This window comes from Diceros bicornis, chromosome 8, assembly GCF_020826845.1.
Source record: "Diceros bicornis minor isolate mBicDic1 chromosome 8, mDicBic1.mat.cur, whole genome shotgun sequence".
Classification (NCBI taxonomy): Eukaryota; Metazoa; Chordata; class Mammalia; order Perissodactyla; family Rhinocerotidae; genus Diceros; species Diceros bicornis.
Window position 1 is genome coordinate 21,552,486 of NC_080747.1, and position 21,714 is coordinate 21,574,199.

At 34.8% G+C, this 21,714-nt stretch overlaps 1 protein-coding gene across 7 annotated transcripts in view; it reads left to right on the forward strand.

Moving 5' to 3' along the window:
- TBC1D19 (TBC1 domain family member 19) overlaps nucleotides 1–21,714 on the forward strand; it is a 140,981-nt gene that overhangs the window by 47,231 nt on the left and 72,036 nt on the right. For all 7 annotated transcript variants that reach the window (XM_058546840.1, XM_058546841.1, XM_058546836.1 and 4 more), the window contains 5 exons: nucleotides 779–842; nucleotides 1,861–1,907; nucleotides 5,571–5,681; nucleotides 13,318–13,390; nucleotides 21,441–21,479. In XM_058546840.1, the coding sequence (XP_058402823.1) occupies nucleotides 779–842; nucleotides 1,861–1,907; nucleotides 5,571–5,681; nucleotides 13,318–13,390; nucleotides 21,441–21,479 (334 nt within the window). The remainder of the gene's footprint in view (nucleotides 1–778; nucleotides 843–1,860; nucleotides 1,908–5,570; nucleotides 5,682–13,317; nucleotides 13,391–21,440; nucleotides 21,480–21,714) is intronic.

Consider the following 21,714-nt stretch of genomic DNA (forward strand, 5'->3'; position numbering starts at 1 on the left):
TTGTAATAGCCAATAGGGTACCATCTTTCAGTATTAACATAGGGAGTGAAAAGAATGATGTGTCTCTCTGCAGAACTATTTAGATCTCATAGTACTGGATCTATTTAGCTCCTATACACAGCATTTATCTGTCACTCTGTGCTTTGAGAGAGGAGAGATGAAAAAAGAGAGAAAAAAACACTTGAGGAATGTTCTGGATTCTTTATTGCTGCTCACGAGTAGGAGAGAGCAAGTTTCTCTTCACTTCGTTCTCCCTACCTACTATTTATTCCCTGCGGTTGGACAGGATATAGTGGATGCATTTTGGATAATATCCAAGAACAAGTCACTGAAGGCCAGAAGAATGGTGTAAAAAAAGGATAAGTTTATATGAAAAACTGTCTAAATACGTAGTATTGTGTAATATACTGTCTTTCATATAGGAAGATGATGCTACTGACTCACAGTCACACTCTCTTGGCCAGTCCCCCTTGCGATGCGTTTCTGAGATTGCTGAATGGGGTGAGAGACGTAGTATGTGGCTGAGGAGCAGTTTTTCTTTGTGAAATTTACTGGCTAGTACCGATCATTTACCTTCTTTTCTTGGACTCATTAGCAGCATATTCTGACTGAGCCATTGTAAGTGTAATTCCAAAAACAATTCATCATGTGTAATGAAATTATTTTTCCTTATGTTACAGTAGCTTACTTAAACTTTTAGATAAGTTATTGATTCTTATTTTTCAGCTGCATGCTAAACTTCACAAAATGAAACCAATTTTAAAATTACCTTTTTTAGAGGCCAGTTGGAGAACAGAAAGAACTTCTCAATAAATGGAATGAAATGGGAACTGATGAACCAGGTATTTTAAAATGTGATAGTGGGAAAAAAATTGCCTTCTTAATTGTGTATTCAAAATAATACTGACATTTCTTTCAGAAAGATAGCAAGTTTCTCTCCCCACTAAGTTACTATCATCTGTTTTATTTGCTTAAACTTCTACTTTGCAGTTTAAAAATTCCTAACTATCGTCAATGTTCTCCATTATTTTGAGAATATTTAAATCAGTTATTCTTTTTCTAAAGCAGCATTTGAAAATATTTTTATAAAAGAGTAAATTAAATCATTCACTGGATTTCTTAGACTCATAATTAAGGTAAATATTTTTCAAGCTTTAATTACATTGAGATGTTAAAAATAGGTTAAATGGTGAAGAGATTTAAGACTTCTAAAATGTTTTTAAGAATTTATTTTGGTTCATTTTAATGTTTAAAGTTGAGTCAATCAATTTTATAAACATATAATGAATGACAGCTATGTATCATTTACTATGATAAATTACTATGATAAATTACTATTACTATGATAAATAGATGTATATAATTGTATAGGTAGACATGTACATAATCCCTCACCACTCTTCCTTAAAAAAAGTTTGGGGGACTAGGCAAGAAATAAGTGCCATAATAAAGGAAACAGTGTGTTATAGAAGTTCAAAAACAGTTCAATACAACTGGAGGAATTCACTAAGATTGCATTGTTTATATTCTACGTACTTTGAGAATTCTGATATAGAATTTTTATGTTATATTGACTTTTTTTCACTTCAATTATAAATAATCTATTACAAATTTCTGAAAGGGAGACTCTTAATTTTTTCTAGAATATCTCATCTAAGCTATCAAGGGGAGAGACTGTTTTTTCATTTTCGTGTTCCCAATACTTAATACAACATATGACAGAAAACCGATACTCTGCAAATGTTTGAATTGATCTAGCTGCACAGCAATGTATGAAAGGATCATTAACATTTATTATTAATAAGCATTCATATAATATATTAACTGAAATTTTGTTTTAACCTATCTTGTTAATTCTAGATTTAAGCCTTTTCAGACCTGTTTATGCACCTAAGGATTTTCTTGAGGTAGGTTCTATTGGATAAATATATGTATATTAATGAGGGAAAAATGTGAAAGAAATGACGATATAAGAATATCTCCAGGTGGAGGGATCACCATGTAAAAAGCCCCAGAGCCACTGAAGCAGTGGAGTGACATGATCAGATTTGTGTTTGGAAATTGCTCTTGGAAAATACACTGAAGTATGGAAAGATTAGAGGCAATAAATCAATTAGGAAGATTTTGATTAAAAAATAGTGACTATAAATCATGTAGCCTGCTGCCTGGCACATATAGGTGCTCGGTGAATCTTTTCCTTTTTTATTTCCCTCCCTGTTCTAGTAGTCTAGGCAAGACATGATAAAGATCTGAACTAAGAGAACAGCATTGGAAATGGAAAGAATTCAACAGATTTGAAAGAGGTTTTAAGAAGGGTTTGGGAACTGATTATATATGGGGAGTATGAGAAAAAGAAAAGATAAAGATGACCTTTACGTGTCTAAATTGGGTAATTGGGCAGAGGTAACTTGCCTTTGAGATAGAGAATACAGGAGGAGGAACAGGTCCATTAGTGAAGATGATGAGCTTAATTAAGTTGGAGAGGCATATGGAGCATTCAAGTGAAACTTTCAGTAGGCAGTTAGAACTCACTAATTATTTTAATTTACCCATCTTTGATTCCACTCTTTTTCTTGTACCTTACATGTAATCCATCAGCAAATCCTGTCAGCTTTACCTTCAAAATATATCCAGAATCCATCCACTTCTTATCACCACCACTCCTACCTCCCTGGTCCAAGTTACCATCTCTTGAGTAGACTATTTCAGTAGCCTCCTAACTGGTCTTCCTGCTTCTACCCTTGCCCACCTAGAATCTGTTGTTAGTGCAGTTTCCAGAGGAAGCCCTATAAGTACAATTCTGAATAAGCCACTTTTCTGGTATCCAGTAGCTTCCCATCTCATTCTACTTAAAAGCCAAAGTCATGACAGTGGCCTAAAATACCCTATTTGATCTGATACCCCATTACCTCTGTGAGTTCATCTCTTATTACTTTTCCTCCTGATTTGTTCTACTTTTGCTTTCCCTTGGCTCCCTCACATCTGAGGGCCTTTGCTCCTTATTTTCTCTGCCTGCATTACTTTTTCCCTAGATAGCTGTCTACACGTTCCCTCACTCCTTATGTCTTTGCTTAAATGTTGCTTTCTCAACAAAGCCTTTCCTGGCGCCCCTGCTTGGAAAGCTGTTTTCTACTCTTCTTCTCGCCATAGCATTTATCATTATATAATATACTATTTTTCTATTTCACTTATTGCCTGCCTTCTCCTATTAGGTGGAAGCGCCACAAAGGCAGGAGCTTCTCATTCTGTTTTGTTCACTGCTGCAACAATTACTCAGAGTCAGATAATGGAAAAGACTCAAAAGACTTCACAGGATACGCTCGCATAAGGCTTTCTTTCAGCAAGCAGAGGAAAGCACATGCAAATACAAAGAGATGCAAACTTCCAGGCATAGCTCCCAGGGCCCTTTCTCAGTTGCACAGAATGCACTTTGTCTTTGGGTTATGAACCACCAAGATGCAAGTAAGATACTTTTGTCTTGGGAGTCAAGGCACAAGTTTTCCAAGGGATCTTTTATACCCCCACTGGTAAATCAGGTGCAATCCAGCCATCTGTACATTTTTAATAAAAAATGTAAATAAAGTGATATGGAGTGCCTTCAGGGGACATTACATAGCACATTATAAATGACTCATTACTACATTCCATTCCATCTTGGCCAGGGATCATTCCCAGACATCCAGGTATCATACCCTGGAGATAAGCATAGAGCCTACGGCAAACCAGCTGCAAATTAATCCTATCCTTATGTGGTCTGTCTCCAACAGGTAGAATAGTGCTTAGCACATAGCTGCTTAATAAATAGGTGTTGAATGAATGAGTAAATGAATGAATGAATCTTTCACATTTTATTTTTCTTTTCTGAACCTATTGTCTCTGATACCAGTTTGACAGCATAAAACATTGTTATAAATTATTTCAGGTCTTTTGGAGTTGTAAAGTCTCCTTTTAACTTTAGAGAGAAGTTAGTTTAGTCAGAAACTGCCTTTATGGTAATGGTATTCTTTCTCTTAGCTTATTAAAGGTTTCTCCCAAACTCTTTCCTTTTCTAGGACATAAGGGCTGAAATTTCATAAAATTTGTATATGGTTATCTTTATGTTTTCTCCTTAATAGTCGTAACATTCTATTTCCTTCAGGACTGTTGCTGAATTGATCCTTTTATTATTCATGCTGAGATTCTTTAACTCAAGAATATTTTCTATAATTATTTCCTTGGTTATAGTTTCTGCATTTCTAATATTTTCTGTTTTCTATTACCCATGTAATCATAATTTCTTTTCCTCTTCTTTTCTGTATTTGTGAGTTTCCCATGCAGTGTGATCCCTTATTTGTGTAATTAGGCTAAAATTGTGTTGTTCTATATTAGTCTGTATTTAATACTGTTGATTCTTTGCTAAATCTTTTATTTTTTAAAGCAAATACCATTGATATTTTTAGTTTCAATTTAGTATTTGCAATTTTAGGAAATTCTTTTGGCATTACAGTACATTCCATTTTATTAGCCATTAGTTATTAGTTCATTAATGCTTCAGATATGATAGTGTTTCTATCATTATCATCTCCTTTACTGGATTCTTGATGGTTTTATGCCCTCAAGAGTTTCAATTTAAAAATATTTTTTAAAATTATTATTATTCTTCCCCCCAAAATGCATGTTAATTATTAGAAAAATAAGAAAACATACATAAGAAGAAAATTTAAAACAAAAATTACTCATAATACCATCATACAGCAATAAACACTATCATTACTATGCTTTTTAAAATTTAATATATTGTGAACATTTTTTCATGTCATTACCTATATTAATTGAGGCATATTCCACTGTATTTTACTATATTAATTAACCATAATTTAAGTAATTCCCTCTAAAGGGATGTTTAAGTTGTGTTATCTTTTTCTGTTATAAATAGTACTTCACTAATGTTCTTTCTGCACTGTCTTTGCAAACATCTTTAGTTATTTCCATAATTATACTCATAGAAGTGAGATCCCTAGCTTAAAGCCTGTGCAAATATCTAAGACTTCTTCTGTCTGCTTAATTTTGAAAGTATATACATGGTCTTTCTTATTAGCTTTGCTTCTGAAATTTGTTTTTCCTTGTGGGTTTGGTTTAGAGGCTGCACCCTGCAATGTTATTCTACTGTCTTTTCTAAAAATCTTGTCAATATTGGTAAAGAGTTAGAGTTGGTTCTGAAATTTTCCCTGGTAAATATTACAATCAAGCAATTTTAATTTTTCTGTCTCCTTCCCTGATAAAATATTATAATCAATTTTTATTTTTTCTTACCATCAAAAAGTTTTCTTTCTAACTAAATTCTTAATGTTTTAGAGTTGTATATGGTAGATCATCAGTTGGAATATTAAACCATCCTAATTAAAAGCATGTTTATGGTATTTTAATATTTCAATACAATTTTATAGTATTTTAGAGTATAATTAAGGTATATGCATAACCTCAAATAGTTTTTAATGTTGTGGTGATACACCAATATCACTGCCAATTTTATAAGTATAAACATCCTATAAAGAAACTAACCAAAGAATTTGTTGGATTTGTTTTTTAAGGTATTAATTAATCTTCGCAACCCGAATTATGAAAATGGTGATTCTCTTAGTTTCAGGACTCATTTGGGTTTAATCCAAGTTCCTCTGAAAGTAAAAGACATCCCTGAATTGGTAAGTATAAACATCTAAAAATAACATACTTTAGAAGACAGCCATTAGAAAAATATTTTACTGCAGCATATATCTAGAGCAATAGGACAATCTGCTCATTAAATAAATAAAATGAAAAGTTTCTTTTTTATTGTAAATATATTATACAGAGAGTGAATTGCTTTGCTAGTAGAACTAAAGATAAGCTTGTATTGACCTATAAATGCTTATTCCTCATTTTAGTAAACAGCATAGATTTATGAGACAGCTTGTTGGGATTCAGGTGCCCGATGTACGGCTATAAAACTGAAACAAATTGTGAATTTTGTATATAAAATTTTTTGAGAATGTGCATTTTATTTAATTCAACCAGGCTTTATTAAGTGTGTAACATGGGGAGGCACAGAGAGAGGTAAGAGAAAGGAAGGATGATAGGAGAGTAGAGACTAACTTTGCTCTGGGGCCTGTCACATTTTTGTGAGGAAGTTATTTATTATTATTAATTATTTTTTATTTTATTGAGGTCACATTGATTTATAACATTATATAAATTTCAAGTGTACATCATTATATTTCAACTTCTGTATAGACTGCATTGTGTTCGCGACCAAAAGTCTAGTTTCCATCTGTCACCTTATGGCCCTTTACCGCTTTCACCCTCCCCCCATCCCTTTCCCCTCTGGTAACCACCAATCTGTCCTCCGTATCTATATGTTTGTTTATCTGCTGCATATGAGTGAAGTCATATGGTAATTGTCTTTCTCCATCTGACTCATTTCACTTAGCATAATTAATATCCAAAATATATAAAGAACTCATACAACTCAACAACAAAAAACAAACACTCAATCAAAAAATGGGCAGAGGATCTGAACAGACCTTTTTCCAAAGAAGATATACAGATGGCCAACAGGCACATGAAAAGATGTTTAACATCACTAGTTGTTAGGGAAATGCAAATCAAAACTACAATGAGGTATCACCTCACGTCTCTCAGAATGGCTGTTATTAAAAAGATGAGAAATAACAAGTGTTAGAGAGGATGTAGACAAAAAGGAACCCTTATACACCGCTGGTGGGAATATAAATTGGTGCAGCCACTATGGAAAACAGTATGGAGATTTCTCAAAAAATTAAAAATAGAACTACCATATGATCCAGCTATTCCACTTTGGGTATTTATCCAAAGAATATGAAAACACTAATTCAAAAAGATATATGCACCTTTGTGTTCATTGCAGCATTATTCACAATAGCCAAGACTTGGAAGCAACTTATGTGGAGGAATGAAGAGAGAAGATGTGGTATATATATATATATATATACACACAATGGAATACTACTCAGCCATAAAAAGATGAAATTGTGCCATTTGCGACAGCATGGATGGACCAGTTAGTTTTAAAATAGAGTAATTATAGAAAGGTGGGGAGATTTCCTGATGGTGGAGTTAAGAAATTATCATCCCTCTTTCTTTTGTTAGTTATCCCACAACAAGGAGCACAGAAATGTAAATGCTGTCTTTGGTAAAACTAAGAAACAACTTATAACTAAGCTTTAATGTATTAAGATAGAGAGCTGATGCGAAAATGATAAATGACTTAACCCTGGAAGAAGAAGGTCAAACCTAAGTACCTCTAGAAGATGGAGGTATGGATGAGAAGTGTGCCAGTAATCAATTTATTATCTTTCAGCTCCAAGTCTACCTTTTTTGGTTCTGCTTTATGATATTGGAGTTGGACCTTTTACAAACATTTCTCTTTTGCCAGCTGGCTTGATGTTAGGCTTTGTCAATAGAGGCTTCTGGAGGGATACTGCAAGAACATAGCAGGAGAAAGGGGCTTCCCTTCCTGTCCCATGTGCAAGAGCTAGCAGATCAGCATGCAGGAGGCCCAGTAGCACTCACCTCGGCAGCCCTCAGTCAAGCAGCTCAAGCCTGTACCTTCTGGCAAGTTTCTTCACCACCCCTGGTCTGCACGTTCCTGTGACAGCTACTCCTTCTCCATAGAGGTCCAAATCTCAGTCCTGAGGGCAGGGAGGACCGTTTCCTGAGTTCCTGGTTCCTTCTTGATTTGTTCTCCTTCAGCCTAGAAGACATAGGCCGCATTTGCTGATTCCATTTTTCCATGTCCACATTTCTGGTATGGTTTCTATTTCCTGACTGGACGCTGACTGATACAAGAAGTGGGATGATTTTCTCACAGAACTTTGGAAAGGCTCACAAATTAGAGATACCACATGTTATAGAAGACCTTGATGAGCCATAGGGCTGAAAATGGAGATTGTGTGAAAGTCTGTATTAGGAGAGGTTAGACCCCCAGACTCCTACCACCCTGCATTTTCAGGTGCCTCCTCTCCCATGGGAGACCAGAGGCATATTCATTAGAGAAACAGGATCAGAAAGGCTATGAACTCAGAGACCTCAGACATAGAGCAGGACAGGAATGAGGCAGTGTGTTGAAAACAGAGGGATTAAATGAAAGTTGACTGAATGGTGAGACTAGTACTCTCATCCCCTACCACCACCACTAATGCCTGCCCAGTTCTCTCCTTCCCCACCTTCCACCAACTCTAGAATGCCAGAGAAAAGACTAACAGAGATTTGGAGAACCCTTACAAAAAAAAGTAGCTGCCTGGCTATAAAATTGCTTCCCAGTGAGCCCACGATACTCTATGCCCAATATTTGCAGACAGAGCTTTCAGTCAGTTGTTTATTGCCTCGTTCCTAAATATGACTGATAGCCTAGGATCTCCAGATATTTGAAATCTTCCAACTTGAAATGCAGGAACCAAAACTAAAACACACATATAAAAAAATAAAGATGAAGAAATAGCCAGTTTAGGAAATGAGTGCTTATCATGACCACTAATAGTTGTTTCAGGTTTGAATTTACATTCGTACTCACAGGATACAATAGGCTATAACCTGACAGCAGGTTCACTTAAATTTGTAGAATGATACAAGACAGAAAACATAGCATGTCAGTATATTAGGTAGGTAGGACTCTTCATTCGAAGTCCTTACAGCCAACCGGATGCTACTTCCCAGCCCCCACGAGGAATGCATGAAATTGGAAGTGACAAGTTGAGATAGGCACAACACAGGGAAGTCTCATACACAATAGGAACCATTTCTTGTATTGCACATGAGCATAGCTTCCAAGCCCTCTTAAGAGACACCACACCAGGCAGCTAGGCCTATGTTTTCCACCAGTAGGTTTTTATACTCCACTCACAGTCTTCCGTTATGGATGTTATTTACCAGTCAAGGGTCATATTTTTTTCAGTAAATAACATTGCTTAGTAATATAGCTGGACTTTCTCTTTGCATTTTGTGTGTGTGTATGTGTGAATGTGTGTGTGATCCAGTATATTTTCAGGGCAACAGTACTGAGAGAAGGTAAACCCAAGGTCATCTTCACATAGACAAAATGGTCAATCTGTTAACCATTTCTTCCCAATAGAAGACTTAAAGAAACCATTAATATTCTCAGAGAAAAGATATTACTCATGAAAGAAGAACAGAATTTCATTAAAACAACAAAACAAAATATTAGAAAATGAAAAAGAGCTTCTAGGAATCAAAAATATGGTACGCAAAAAAAGAAAAAAAGATCAGTAGGAGAGTTGAAAACAAAGCTTAGGAAATCTCTATCAGAAGACAGAGCAAAAGCAAAAAGCCAAAGCGAAAACTAAGAGGGAAGAGATTTTTTTAATTAGAGGAGCAATCCAGGAAGGCTAACATCTGATGAAGAGGACTTCCAGAAAGAGAAAACAGAGATAAGGGAATTATTAAAATGTCCTTGAACTGAAAGACAGGAATCTCCAGTATGAAAAGGCCCATCCAGTACCCAATACCATGAATGAAAGAAGACCCAGACCATGGCACCTAAAAGGAGAAGACTCTAAAAACTTTTTACAGAAGAAAAACAGAGGACATATAAAGTGTCAGGTATCAGAGTGGCATCTGACTTCTCAGCAGCAGGACTGGAAGCAAGAAGATTTTGAAGTAATGCCTTTAAAAATTTGAATTGATTTCAAGCCTAGAATTCTATATGTAACCAACAGTCAATCAAATGTGAAGTTGGAGTAGACATGTTCAGACGTATGTGATCTAAAATATTTACTCTTACTCAGGGAGCCATTGGTAGAAGTGCTCCACAACAAGGTCATAAACAAAAAGAGCGAAACAGAGGACCCAGGAAACAGGGTTCCAACCTCAGAGAAGAAGAATTTTCAGAATGACAGTGAAGAGAATGCCAGGACAAAGCCTGTGCAACAGGACTGGAGCACAACAATCCCTACTGGAGAAAGAGGTTAGAGGGTTCCAGGATGAATGCCTAAAACACCAAAAGATGATTGGATCACCAAAAGATGATTGGATCATCAAAAGATGATCTGACGCATTTGACCACATGGAAAATTGTATTGAAGTGGGTATTTTCAGAGTTGTTCAAGGGTGTAGGAAGAGGTAAATGGTTAGAGAAAATTGTGAAAAATGCTTTAATTATGAACTGCATGAAAAAAAAGTACAAGAAAAGAAACATTTATAACATACTATGTGGCTCAGCAGTGAATAATACTTAAATAGTCATAATAATGCAAACTCTTAATATGGATTTAATCAAGAATTGATATATAATTATACTGAATGATGGAGGGAGGAAAAGAGAATATACATGAGCTGAAATCCTCATTTACCATAAAAAAATCAATAGATATCTGAAACTGGTGAATCAAAAATAGCAGTATACACTTGTTACTTGAAATTTGGAGATAAATACCAGAAAAAAAGCTGAAAGTGGTTGTCCCTGGATAGTAGGCTAGTTATGATTGTGTGTGTGTGTGCTGGGGAGGAGTGTATAAGATAGGGAATTGCTATTTTGTTGTTGTTTTAAATTTTTTAGCTGATTTGACTTCTTAAACTATTTGCTGCATGTAGAGACAGTATAGCATGATGGTTAGGTGATTAGATTCTGAAGCCAACTAACCTGGATTTAAATTTTTGCTCTGCCATTTACTGGCTCTGTGACCTTGGTCAAGTTTTCTTAACCTTGAGCTTTAGTTTCTTCATTTGTAAAATAGGGATAATAATATCTCATAGGAGTGCTGAGCAGATCAATAAGTTAAGATATAAGATATGAGTTGAATTGTATCCCCCAAAAAGATATGTTGAAATCCTAACCTCCAGTACCTGTGAATGTGGTCTTCTTTGGAAGTAGGGTCTTTGCAGATGCAATCAAGTTAAGATGATGTCTTACTGGAGTAGGGTGGGCCCTAAATCCAATATGACTAATGTCCTCATAAGAAGAGGAGAAGAGACCCAGAAGAGAGACACAAAAGGAGAGTGTCGTGTAACAATGGAGGCAGAGATTAGAGTGATTCACCTATAAGCCAAGGAACATCAAAGATTGCCAGCAATCCCAGAAGCTAAGAGAAAGGCATGGAACAGATTCTCCTCTAGAGCTTTCAAGGAGAGCATGGCCCTATTAACACCTTGATTCTGGACTTCTAGCCTCCAGGATTGTGCGGATAAATTCCTGTTACTTTAAGCCACCCAGTTAGTGGTACTTTTTTTTTTAATGGCAGCCCTAGGATACTAATATATATAAAGCATATAGATGGTACTTGGAACGTAGTAAGCAGTATGTAACTATTAAGCATTACTACTACAACTTTGATAAAAAATTAATTTTTAAAAAGTTATTTTTTAAAAGTGTTAGAAGTCCTATTAGTAGCAGTTTGTACAAAGCACTTTGGCTGTACAGAAGAGCAAGTGGCAGATTCTTCTCCTGGAAGTGGTGGGAAGTCTTCTCAGAGGTACTGCCATTTGAACTAGTGTGAAGGATTTTGCTAGGTCAAGAAGCAGGGAGAGGATAATGTATGAAAAGGTTGAGCCTGTGCGTGAGTGGGACTAATTATGTCTTCTGTCTGTCTGAGGGGACCCGGAGCTGGTGTGGATTCATTCCTAGCCAATGGAGAATCAAAAGCCTGGGGCTAATTTTCAAGAAATTGCACTATGCCCACTAAGAGTATAGTTAGTCTTTCTCTTCCTGCAGTTATTAGAGTAGTTGTCTTTGCCTTCCCTGAAACATGTGGCCTGGAGATTTAATGATTCTGACTCCAGGATGCATGGTTTATCTGTGACCCCAGTCTGTCTGTGTGAGTATTGAGCTTACGGAGCAGTGAAATAGAAAATGGATGTTCAGAGTTCTGCTTATGCTCCTAATATGTCTTAGCATAAGAAAAATTCTCGATTGTGATTACGGAACCTAATAATGAAATATTTGTTGTAAAGTCCCTTCTGTAGTATGAAGATTAAATTTATTAAAAAATCAATACATTATCATTAATTCTAACCATTTCAATGAAGGAAGAGTGTTTAAAATAAATAGAAGACAGTGGTTGAAAATGGAAGAATAACATTAAATTTTTACCTCTATAGTCATTAAAAATTGGTAATATAAGCTGCAGTGCTTTTTTGAAGTATAGATAAAAATCAAGTTTAGTTAAAAATTGAAATATAACATCAGTTATTTAAAATCAGTGCAAAAATGAAATGTGTGTGCATGTTAAGCTGAATAACTGTCTTGTGAGGGACCTTAATAAATCACTAACTTAAATAATAATAGATAATCAGGAAAGATTAAAGCAATTTCCATTTTTTAAAGGAGAAGGAAGTTTGGTTTTAGCAATTAGAATACTAACAAAACACTGAGGGAAATATTAATCAAAATATTTAATTACTTAGGGAATAAAAATAATGTGAATACTATGGGGTTGTTATATGTTTAAAAAATAACAGACAAACATGATTCCTTTCCCTAGACATTACTAGATAAGTAGAGGAAGTCTAGAGAATAAATCTAATTTATTCTTATTTTAACAGAGCACTTGATAGTCTAATTTTACTTAAAAATTAAGTTGTTTTGGATATTTGCAGTGTTTAGTTGATTAAGAGCTGAGTGAAGTACAGTAACATAGAAAGCACAGATACAGAACTATATTGGTAATTTTAGACAATGATTCTAGAAGATAAAATTGGTAATTGCTACATTTACTGTGTGTGTTTTGCGAAAGATTTGAATATTAATACTTCTTTACTCAAAAGGATAATTATCACTCCTTACTTTGCTAATTAGTCTATTACTTAAAAAGGCAAAATCAAGGACTATTTTAAAAACCAAGTTTTTTTTTTTAAAACAGTGGGCATCACTTATTGGTTAGAAGGCATCAAAGTAAAAACTTTTCTTAGGTAGGAAAAATTAAGGGAAAGAAAAATACTACTAAAAGTTCTACATTTGGAGAAATATTGTTTGTTTCTTTTCCCGTTCTATTATTAATTTTCTTAAAAGCTTTAATTTTTTCTACTCATATTTATTTCACATGAAAATAATAAATATTACATAGATATACTTGTAGTAAAAGAATCATGGTTGTTCTGCCCCTTAATTTTGGACTAATGCATTACCATTTAAAGGTTCAATAATGTCTTTTTCTTTTTTAGGTATTTAAGTGAAGCAAAGATTCAATGAAGCAAAGTTTTATATTGTGATTTTTATTTAAGCTGATTATTAGGCTAATAGGTAGATTAATATTAGATTAATAGGTAACAAAGTCTGAAATATATTTTAATTCTATGTGTGTTATTTTTCAGAAAGAATTCTTTGTAGAACTTGGCTTAACTACAGGACAACTGGGTATAGATGATTCTACACAAGTGCCTCCTGGTTAGTATTTCTCCCATATGGCATATAATTAATGATAAATGAGAGTAAGTTTGAGGTTTATCTTGTTGTTTCCAAATTAATCTAGTAACTTTTTTATACCTGAAAACTAAGCATGCTTTTTTGCCTCTCCTTGGTTAATATTAATTACTGAATAAAATCCTGTATGTGGTAATTATTAGAGTTCAACTAGATTTTGTCTTTTTCTTTGAAGGTCTTTAAAATAATTTTAAAAAGTCTTTAGACATATGTAAGTCATTTTGTTGACAAAATCTTCATTGGTAGCACTCATATTTCCCTTTACTGGCCATCACTATCTATTTTTATTATTTTTCATATCCAAGTTAAGCAAACACTGACATTCTACCTTAAATAAATTTAGGCTTTAAAATTAGTGTCTTTTAGACCTTAATCATAGAGAAAATTTCCCTGAGAAATTTTTCTCTTTTTGTACATAAATACAATGTGCTTTTCTTAAAAGACCAGATTGGGATTTAGCTATAATAAAAAGGAAGTAAAAATTGGCTGAAGACGTGGGAAGTCTATATTGTAGTGGAAATAATACTAGACAGGAGTCAGGGAACTGTTCTAGTCTTTCCTCTGGCACTGGCTAGCTGTGTGACTTTGACAAGTCACTTGACTTCTCTGGATTTGTTTCTTCCTCTGTAAAATAAAGAAGTTGGCTATTTATTATCATTATTATTATTGCGGTGGTACTACTTCTACTTCACATCATACAAGAAAATTGAAACTGTAATGCAATACTGCTATGTACCACCAGAATAACTAGAACAAAGCAGATGGAATACACCAAGCCTTAGCAAGCATATAGAGCACCTCTACTCTCATACATTATTGGTGGAAGTGTAAACTGGTATTACTACTTTTGAAAATTCTTTGGCAGTTAATCTACTAAAGCTGAACTTATGCAAATCCTAGGACCCAGAAATTGATAATAGTAATAATAATAATAATAAACAGTTATTGAGCATATACTGTGTTACATATATATTATCTCATTTTAACCTTTCAGCAACTCTAGAAGGTATATATTATTACTATTTTTTAAACTTTATTAATTTAAAATGCATGTAGAAAAGTATATATTTCATAAGAGAACAGCTTAGCTTTTATGAATTGGACACACTTATTAAAATACCATCTGGATCAATCAGCTGAAGCCCCTTCTTTCAGTCTTTATCCCCCATGTCAAAGATAACCACAATTCTGATTTCTAGCAGCATAGATTAGTTTTGCCAATTCTTGAACTTCATATGAATGGAAGAATGCAGTATATACTCTTTGATGTTTAACTTCTTTTGTTCCACATTATGTTTGTGAGATTTAGCTGTGTTGTTGTGTGTATTTGAGGATTATTTTTTTGCATTATAGTATTCCACTCTACTAATATACCACACATTTATTTATCCATTCTATTGTTGAAGTGTATTTGGGAAGTTTCAAGTTTGGGGCTATTAAAAATAAGGCTGCTATGAACATTCTAGTATGTGCCTTTTGGTGAACATATATATGCATACCCTTTTGTGGGGTATACACTTGGGAAAGCAGTTTCTCAGTCCTACAATTTGTATGAGTTCAGCTTTAGTAGACAACTGCCAAAGAATTTTCAAAAGTAGTAATACCGGTTTACACTTCTACCAACAATGTATGAGAGTAGTGGTTGCTCTATGTGCTTGCTAAGGCTTGGTGTATTCCATCTTCTTTGTTTTAGTCATTCTGGTGGTATATAGTGGTATTGCATTCCAGTTTTAATTTTCTTGTATGATGTGAAGTGGAAGTATTACCACAATTTTAAAGCTGAAGAAGTGGAGACTTTAAGTAACTTGCCCAAGATCACAAAGCTAGTACGTGGTAGAACCAAGATTCAAAACTAAGCAGTCTGCCTCCAAAGTCTGCTTTACTACGCTGACTCCTCTCTACCCTCTTTGATATTCTTTTATTTTATAAGACAGTATCAGATAGCTTATAGAATAAGATATTGCTATGGTTTGAATGTTTGTGTCTCCCTAAAATTCAGATGTTGAAGTCTTAATCCCCAAGGTGGTAGTATTAGGAGGTGGGGCCTTTGGAAAGTGATTAAGTGATTAAGTCATAAGGGCGGAGCTCTCTTGAATGAGATTAGTGTCTTTGTAAAAGAGGCCCAACAGAGCTCCTTAGCCCTTCCACCGTGTGAGGACACAATGAAAAGTCGGCAGTCTGCAACTTGAAAGAGGGCCTTCAGCAGAACCAACCATATTGGCACCCTGATCTTGACTTCTAGCCTCCAGAACTGTGAGAAATAGATTTCAGTTGTTTATAAGCTACTCAGTCTGTGTGTATTTTGTTAAAGCAGCCTGAATGGACTAAGACAGATATCTTATGTTCATGGCCAGTGATAGCCATATATAACAAAAGGAAAAGGAAATAGTAACACAACCTTGAATGATATTTATGTTTTTCACTTTTGAAATAATCCTTAAGAATTATTTAAAATTATTCTAAACCTTAAGTAGCTGTGCTTTAGAAAGAGTAATTTTTTTCTTAATCTAGATTATAGTTCTTTCTTCTTTGATTTAGTTATAATACAATATATGTGTGTGAGACCCTGCTAAGGGCCAGGGACTAGCAAATACATAGCTATGACATAATCTTTGGTCTTAGGGAAGATATAGTAGAAAATAATGTAACAGAACTCAGTGGGTCTGTCTCTTGGTGAGTGCAGAGCCAAAAAGCACAACCAAGGCTGAAGTGGGTGAAGAAAAAGTTTTATTGCTTGCACAAGCAATAGAGAACGCTGGGAACAGCCCCCAAAGCAGTGCCCCCTGTCCCCGACCTCCGCTTAATGCTGGTGGAGACTTTATACTCCAGAGTGCAGAGGATATGTTACCACTGTGTGACAACTAGGCCTAATCAGGGTGCATGTACAGGCCATGACATAAAGAGTTCAAGGCACCATTAAATGAGGAGTTCAATGTAACATGCCATTACATAACAGGTTCAATGCAACATGCCTTTATATAAGAGGTCCACGGTAACTTTGGAACACTTCGAGTGGGAGCAATTTGCAGGGGTCCTGCTGCACCCATGTAAGTTTCACTGTAGGATGGCAACCTCTGCAAAAAGGAGGACATCAACTTCTGAAAAACAGCACATTTAGTTTTCTCCTTGTCTGGAAAACATTTGACAGACGATGTTTAGTTATGGATCAGATTTTCAGTAACCCTTTCCTTGCCTGGTTTCTGGCCACAATAAGATTCAGATAAGAATCATTGTGGTATTTGCTGTTATATACAAGGGGCATTTGGAACAGAGGAAAGAATACCTAAGTCTGCCTGAAGAAGGTTGATAATCTCTTTAGTTAATGCAATTATTTTTGCTCTCTCTCTTTCTCAAAACAGTACTGCTAAAAATTGGGTTAATTGGTGTTCATCCAATGAGATTGTTTTTAGTGGTATAGTACTTGGATTTTTGCCTGAGTTGAGAATTATACTGTCATTTTGCCTGACTAGTCAGCAGTATTACTTGGAAAGAAGATTGGGATCATATATAACTACTTTTGCTTAGAATTCACTTTATTTTTATTTTTTTAGTCTATGTCTATGTCTTTGGTTAAATTGGAAATGTAATGCTTAATGTTTGAAAATGTTGCTAATACCTGTGTTTGGCTAGAGGCAAGTTTTATATTTAGGTTTAAGTTTAAGTGTGATTTAAAGGAACTATATCCTTCTTACTCATCTTTAAAAACCTGTGTTACCTATGTTTTATCAATACTATTCTTCAATGTTTATATTTGAAGTGCATTCCTCACTAACTTAGCTGTTATATAAAAGTCAGGAGAAAAGTCCTTACCTTTGTAATGATATAAGAAATTTTTACATATTAAAGCATATGGGGAATCCATTCTGTATTAAAGTTGATTTGGCCTAAAATTTTTGTGAACAAAAGAAGCCTGATTTATGACCTGTCAAACATACATTGTACATCTGCTTTAATTATTATCTTAAAGTAAAGAATGTACTCCCTGAGAATAAGAATTGATGCCTCCCTTCTTGTGACACCAGATAAGTCTCCCTTCCCATGATCCCAGGGTCATGTTGACCTGCTGTGTACATGCTAACCTGTAACAAAATATCTCCTTGAACCCTTGAAAGAACATACCCCTGTCATGCTTGATGTATATCTCTTTGTTTGGAAATGGTATATAACTGTGCTGAAAAACGCTCTGCTCTAGAGCGCTTTCTTCCTTTGCGAAGGCTGTGGCTCCTGGGTTATTGTCCTCAGCTTGGCTAAAATAAAACTCTCTATCCTTTTCTTTTGTGATAGAATGGTTATTGATTATTTGCGTCGACAATAATATAGAATCCTTATTTAAGAATAAAAAAAATTAGGATTATTCATTATTCCTACAAACTCATGAATACACATTTAGTTTAAATAAACACACACATACATACTTACTGTGGAAACCATTTATAAGACCCATGCTAAAAGGGTGAGCAGGATCAGCATTCTTTCATAAGGCTTGATGATAAAGAGGGGCTTATATGTCTGATATTATTGTTTGAATATACATAATAATGAATCTTATTAGATGGGGCTTCTGCTAAATAGACATCTTTTACAGCTTGTTATTATTTATTTATTATTTTTGGTGAGGAAGATTAGCCCTGAGCTAACATCTGTTGCCAATCCTCCTCTTTTTGCTGAGGAGGATTAGCCCTTGGCTAACACCCATGCCCATCCTCCTCCACTTTACATGTGGGATGCGTGCCACAGCATGGCTTGATGAGTGGTATGCAGGTCCGCTCCTGGGATCTGAACCCGTGAACCCTGGGCTGCCCAAGCAGAGTGCACAAACTTAACCACTATGCCACCGGGCTGGCCCCTGTTATTTCTAAAAGAAAAAAGCACTTCAGTTGGTGTAGCATTTCCTGAAGTGTGTTCCATGAAGCAATCATCAGATGCCCTGTGAAAAAGGATCTTGTTGTCAAATAAGGTTTGGGAAAGGCTGTGCCATACCTTTGTAAGATATACAGTGTGTGTTACTATCTTAAAGACTATGAGAAGTCCTAAGTAAACTTTTTGCTCAGCATCTCCCAAATTTATTTTACCAGAGAGCTTTTTTCCAAGCAAGATCTATTAATTTAGATGCATCTATTAACTTAATGGTCCTCAGAGCATTCTTTGAGAAACACAGAGTATAGATTGGAAATTGTTCTGACTTCTTTGGGCTTCTTACTCTTGTACTAGGAAATAGCACTTAGAAAGCAAAAGCTGTTGCATGATAATTATACCTCAATTTAATAAAAAAAGAAAGAAAAATTATTGTATTTCACATAATTGAGTAGGTAAATTTTGTAAAGAAGTCTTTTTTTTTTATTTCATACTACTTTCAGTGATAAAGCACTATTATCACTCAGTAGTATCATCCACTTTTATAAGAGACAAGAATTGGCTGACAACTTTTAATTCTTTGGTTACTAAGTCTCGACAGTCATAGCTAATTAAAATGAAACTGGTATTATTGTTTTATATGCAGTCTTGAAATAAATATATTCAAATACTTTAGTGATAGAAAATGATTGTATGTTGGCAGGGCCCCCAAACACTTTACTTTGTCATTGTATAATCTGCTCAACTAATTACTTCAGAGCTATTAGGAATAGAATAAACTAAAAGAATAGGACACTCTACTTCAAATATTCAAACATGTAAGAGCAGCTTTATGGATAGTTTTTTAAATCTAAAAAGATTATATAACACTGAAATTATTAATAAATGGAAAATAAAAGTATAGTACCATTTTCTATTTAGCTGGGCTAAACCTGGACATCACAGAACAAGCTTTCTAGAAAACTGTGTTAAAATCTTAGCCCAGAACAGATCTCCCTCTCCCTCTATGCCCAGATCTCACCATTAGCAGGCCACTGAGTTTGGATAAGAACTCCAAAGTGCCTGAGCATGAGCATTCTGCTCAAAAGAGAATCAAGTGCCAAGATGGCCACTAGGTGCCAGGGGACCCAGGCGCTAATTACCCAGAGAGTCACAGGTAACTTCATGACCTTTAACACACAGTTATCCGATTCTTTAGAAAAGGTTAACTAATCACTGTTGGAGAATCTAACAAATCCAGTGTGCACCACCTCCTTTCTCAGGTAGTAGGGAGAAAGAGGGGAAAACGAAGTTGAGAAACTGGTTTTCTCTGGGATGGGGAGAACAGTTAAAAGTTCTCCTCCTCATGGTTTCATAATCTTTTTTTGTTTGTTTTGCTCTAATTTTCAAATCACTTTTATAGAAGTATAACATACATACCAAAAAGGCTACAAATCATAAGTATATACAGATCAATGAATTTTTACAAAGTGACACACTTGTGTAACCTCCAACCAGATCAAGAGATAGAATATTACCAGCGTTCCGGAAACCTCCTAAGGCACACTTCCAGATTCCACCACCCCCACGGGTAACAACTATCCTGACTTCTAACATCGTAGGCTAATTTTGCCTATTTTTGTACTTTATAGATATAGAATCATACAGTATGTACTCTCTTGTGTCTAGCTTCTTTTGCTTAATGTTTGCGAGATCCATATTGTGTGTAGTTATGAATCATTCATTCTCATTGCTGTATTGTAATCCGTTGTATAAATATTCCAGTGTTTATCCATTCTGCTATTGATGATCATTTGAGTTGTTTCCACTATTTTGTTCTTATCAATAGCACTACTATGAATATTCTTGTATATGTCTCTTTGTGCATATATGTACATATTAGATATATGTACTTGAGAATGAATTATTAATTGTCGTAGGATGTGCATGTATTCAGTGTTAGTAAATGTTGCCAAACAGCTTGCCAAGGGAGCTGTACTAATGTACACTCCCACCACCTTTGGATGAGAAGTTCATTTGCTCTGTTTCCTTTGCATTTAGAATTGTTAGTCTTTTTCATTTTAGCCATTGTGGTGGATGTGTATTTTATAATGGTTTTAATTGCATTTCTCTGATGACTGGGTGGGGTTAGCACCTTTTCATATGTTTATTGGTCCTTTGGATTTCCTCTTTTGTAAAAAACCTATTCAAATCTTTTGCCTATTTGTGTCAGTTAGTTGTCTGTCTTTTTCTTATTGACTTACCAGAAGTTCTTTATATATTCTGGATACATGTCCTTTACTGGGTATACATATTGCAAATATATTCTGCCACTCTGTGACTTACCTTTTCACTCTCCATGGTGTCTTTTGATGAACAGAAATTTTTTTATTTTAATGTGGTCTAGTTTATGAGTCTTTTTCATTATGATTGGTACTTTAAAAACAAATCTTTGCTTCTCTCATACAATCTTTTTAAATGGCATTTGTATAGTGGGATTTTACCTATATAGTATTAAGGCTTTTATTAGATATGCTTTAATGGTAGATTAACGTAGATGTAGGGCTTTGCAAATGAAGCTGTCAACAAGTTTTGGATTTTTTTTTTCTTAAGAAAAAAATCAGGGGCCGGCCTGGTGGCGCAAGCGGTTAAGTGTGGGCGCTCCGCTGCAGCGCCCCGGGGTTCGCCAGTTCGGATCCCGGGTGCGCACCAATGCACTGCTTGGCAAGCCATGCTGTGGCGGCATCCCATATAAAGTGGAGGAAGATGGGCACGGATGTTAGCCCAGGGCCAATCTTCCTCAGCCAAAAAAAAAGAGGAGGATTGGCAGATGTTAGCACAGGGCTGATCTCCTCACAAAAAAAAAAAAAAAAAAAATCAAAGATGAATGGATAGAAACATTTTTGTGTTGTAAGAAGATATTCTATTTTAACAAAGCAAAATTGGTTTATCAGTTTTTTCTTCTAATTAAATGTACTTAAATCCTTTTTAATTTCTACAAACTTTAAACAACAGAAAAAGATTTTTTTACATATAAAGATACATATTCTTATAGTTTTCTATAGAGCCATTCAGATTTAAAAATAATTAAAAGTATCAATACAAGAAAAAGTATACCTAATACTGTTCTAAATGTGGCTGATCATATTTGTGTCTAATAATTTTATTTTATCATTTTTAGAACTTTTTGAAAATGAACATGTACGAATTGGGCAAAAAGGTAAGATTTTGATTACATTTATTATAATTTATTTTGATGATTATAATTTCTGAAAACGAGACGGTCCTAAGTAAATGTCTGCATCATGTACCCTAACTGAGGTTTAGTCTCTGAAAATCTAAAAACCTAAGAAGCAGTATATTTAACTACGTAGACAATATAATGGGAATCTTTTTAAAAAGAGGAAATGCATCATTTTGACTTTATCAATAAATGTGAGATAAAGAGGTACACA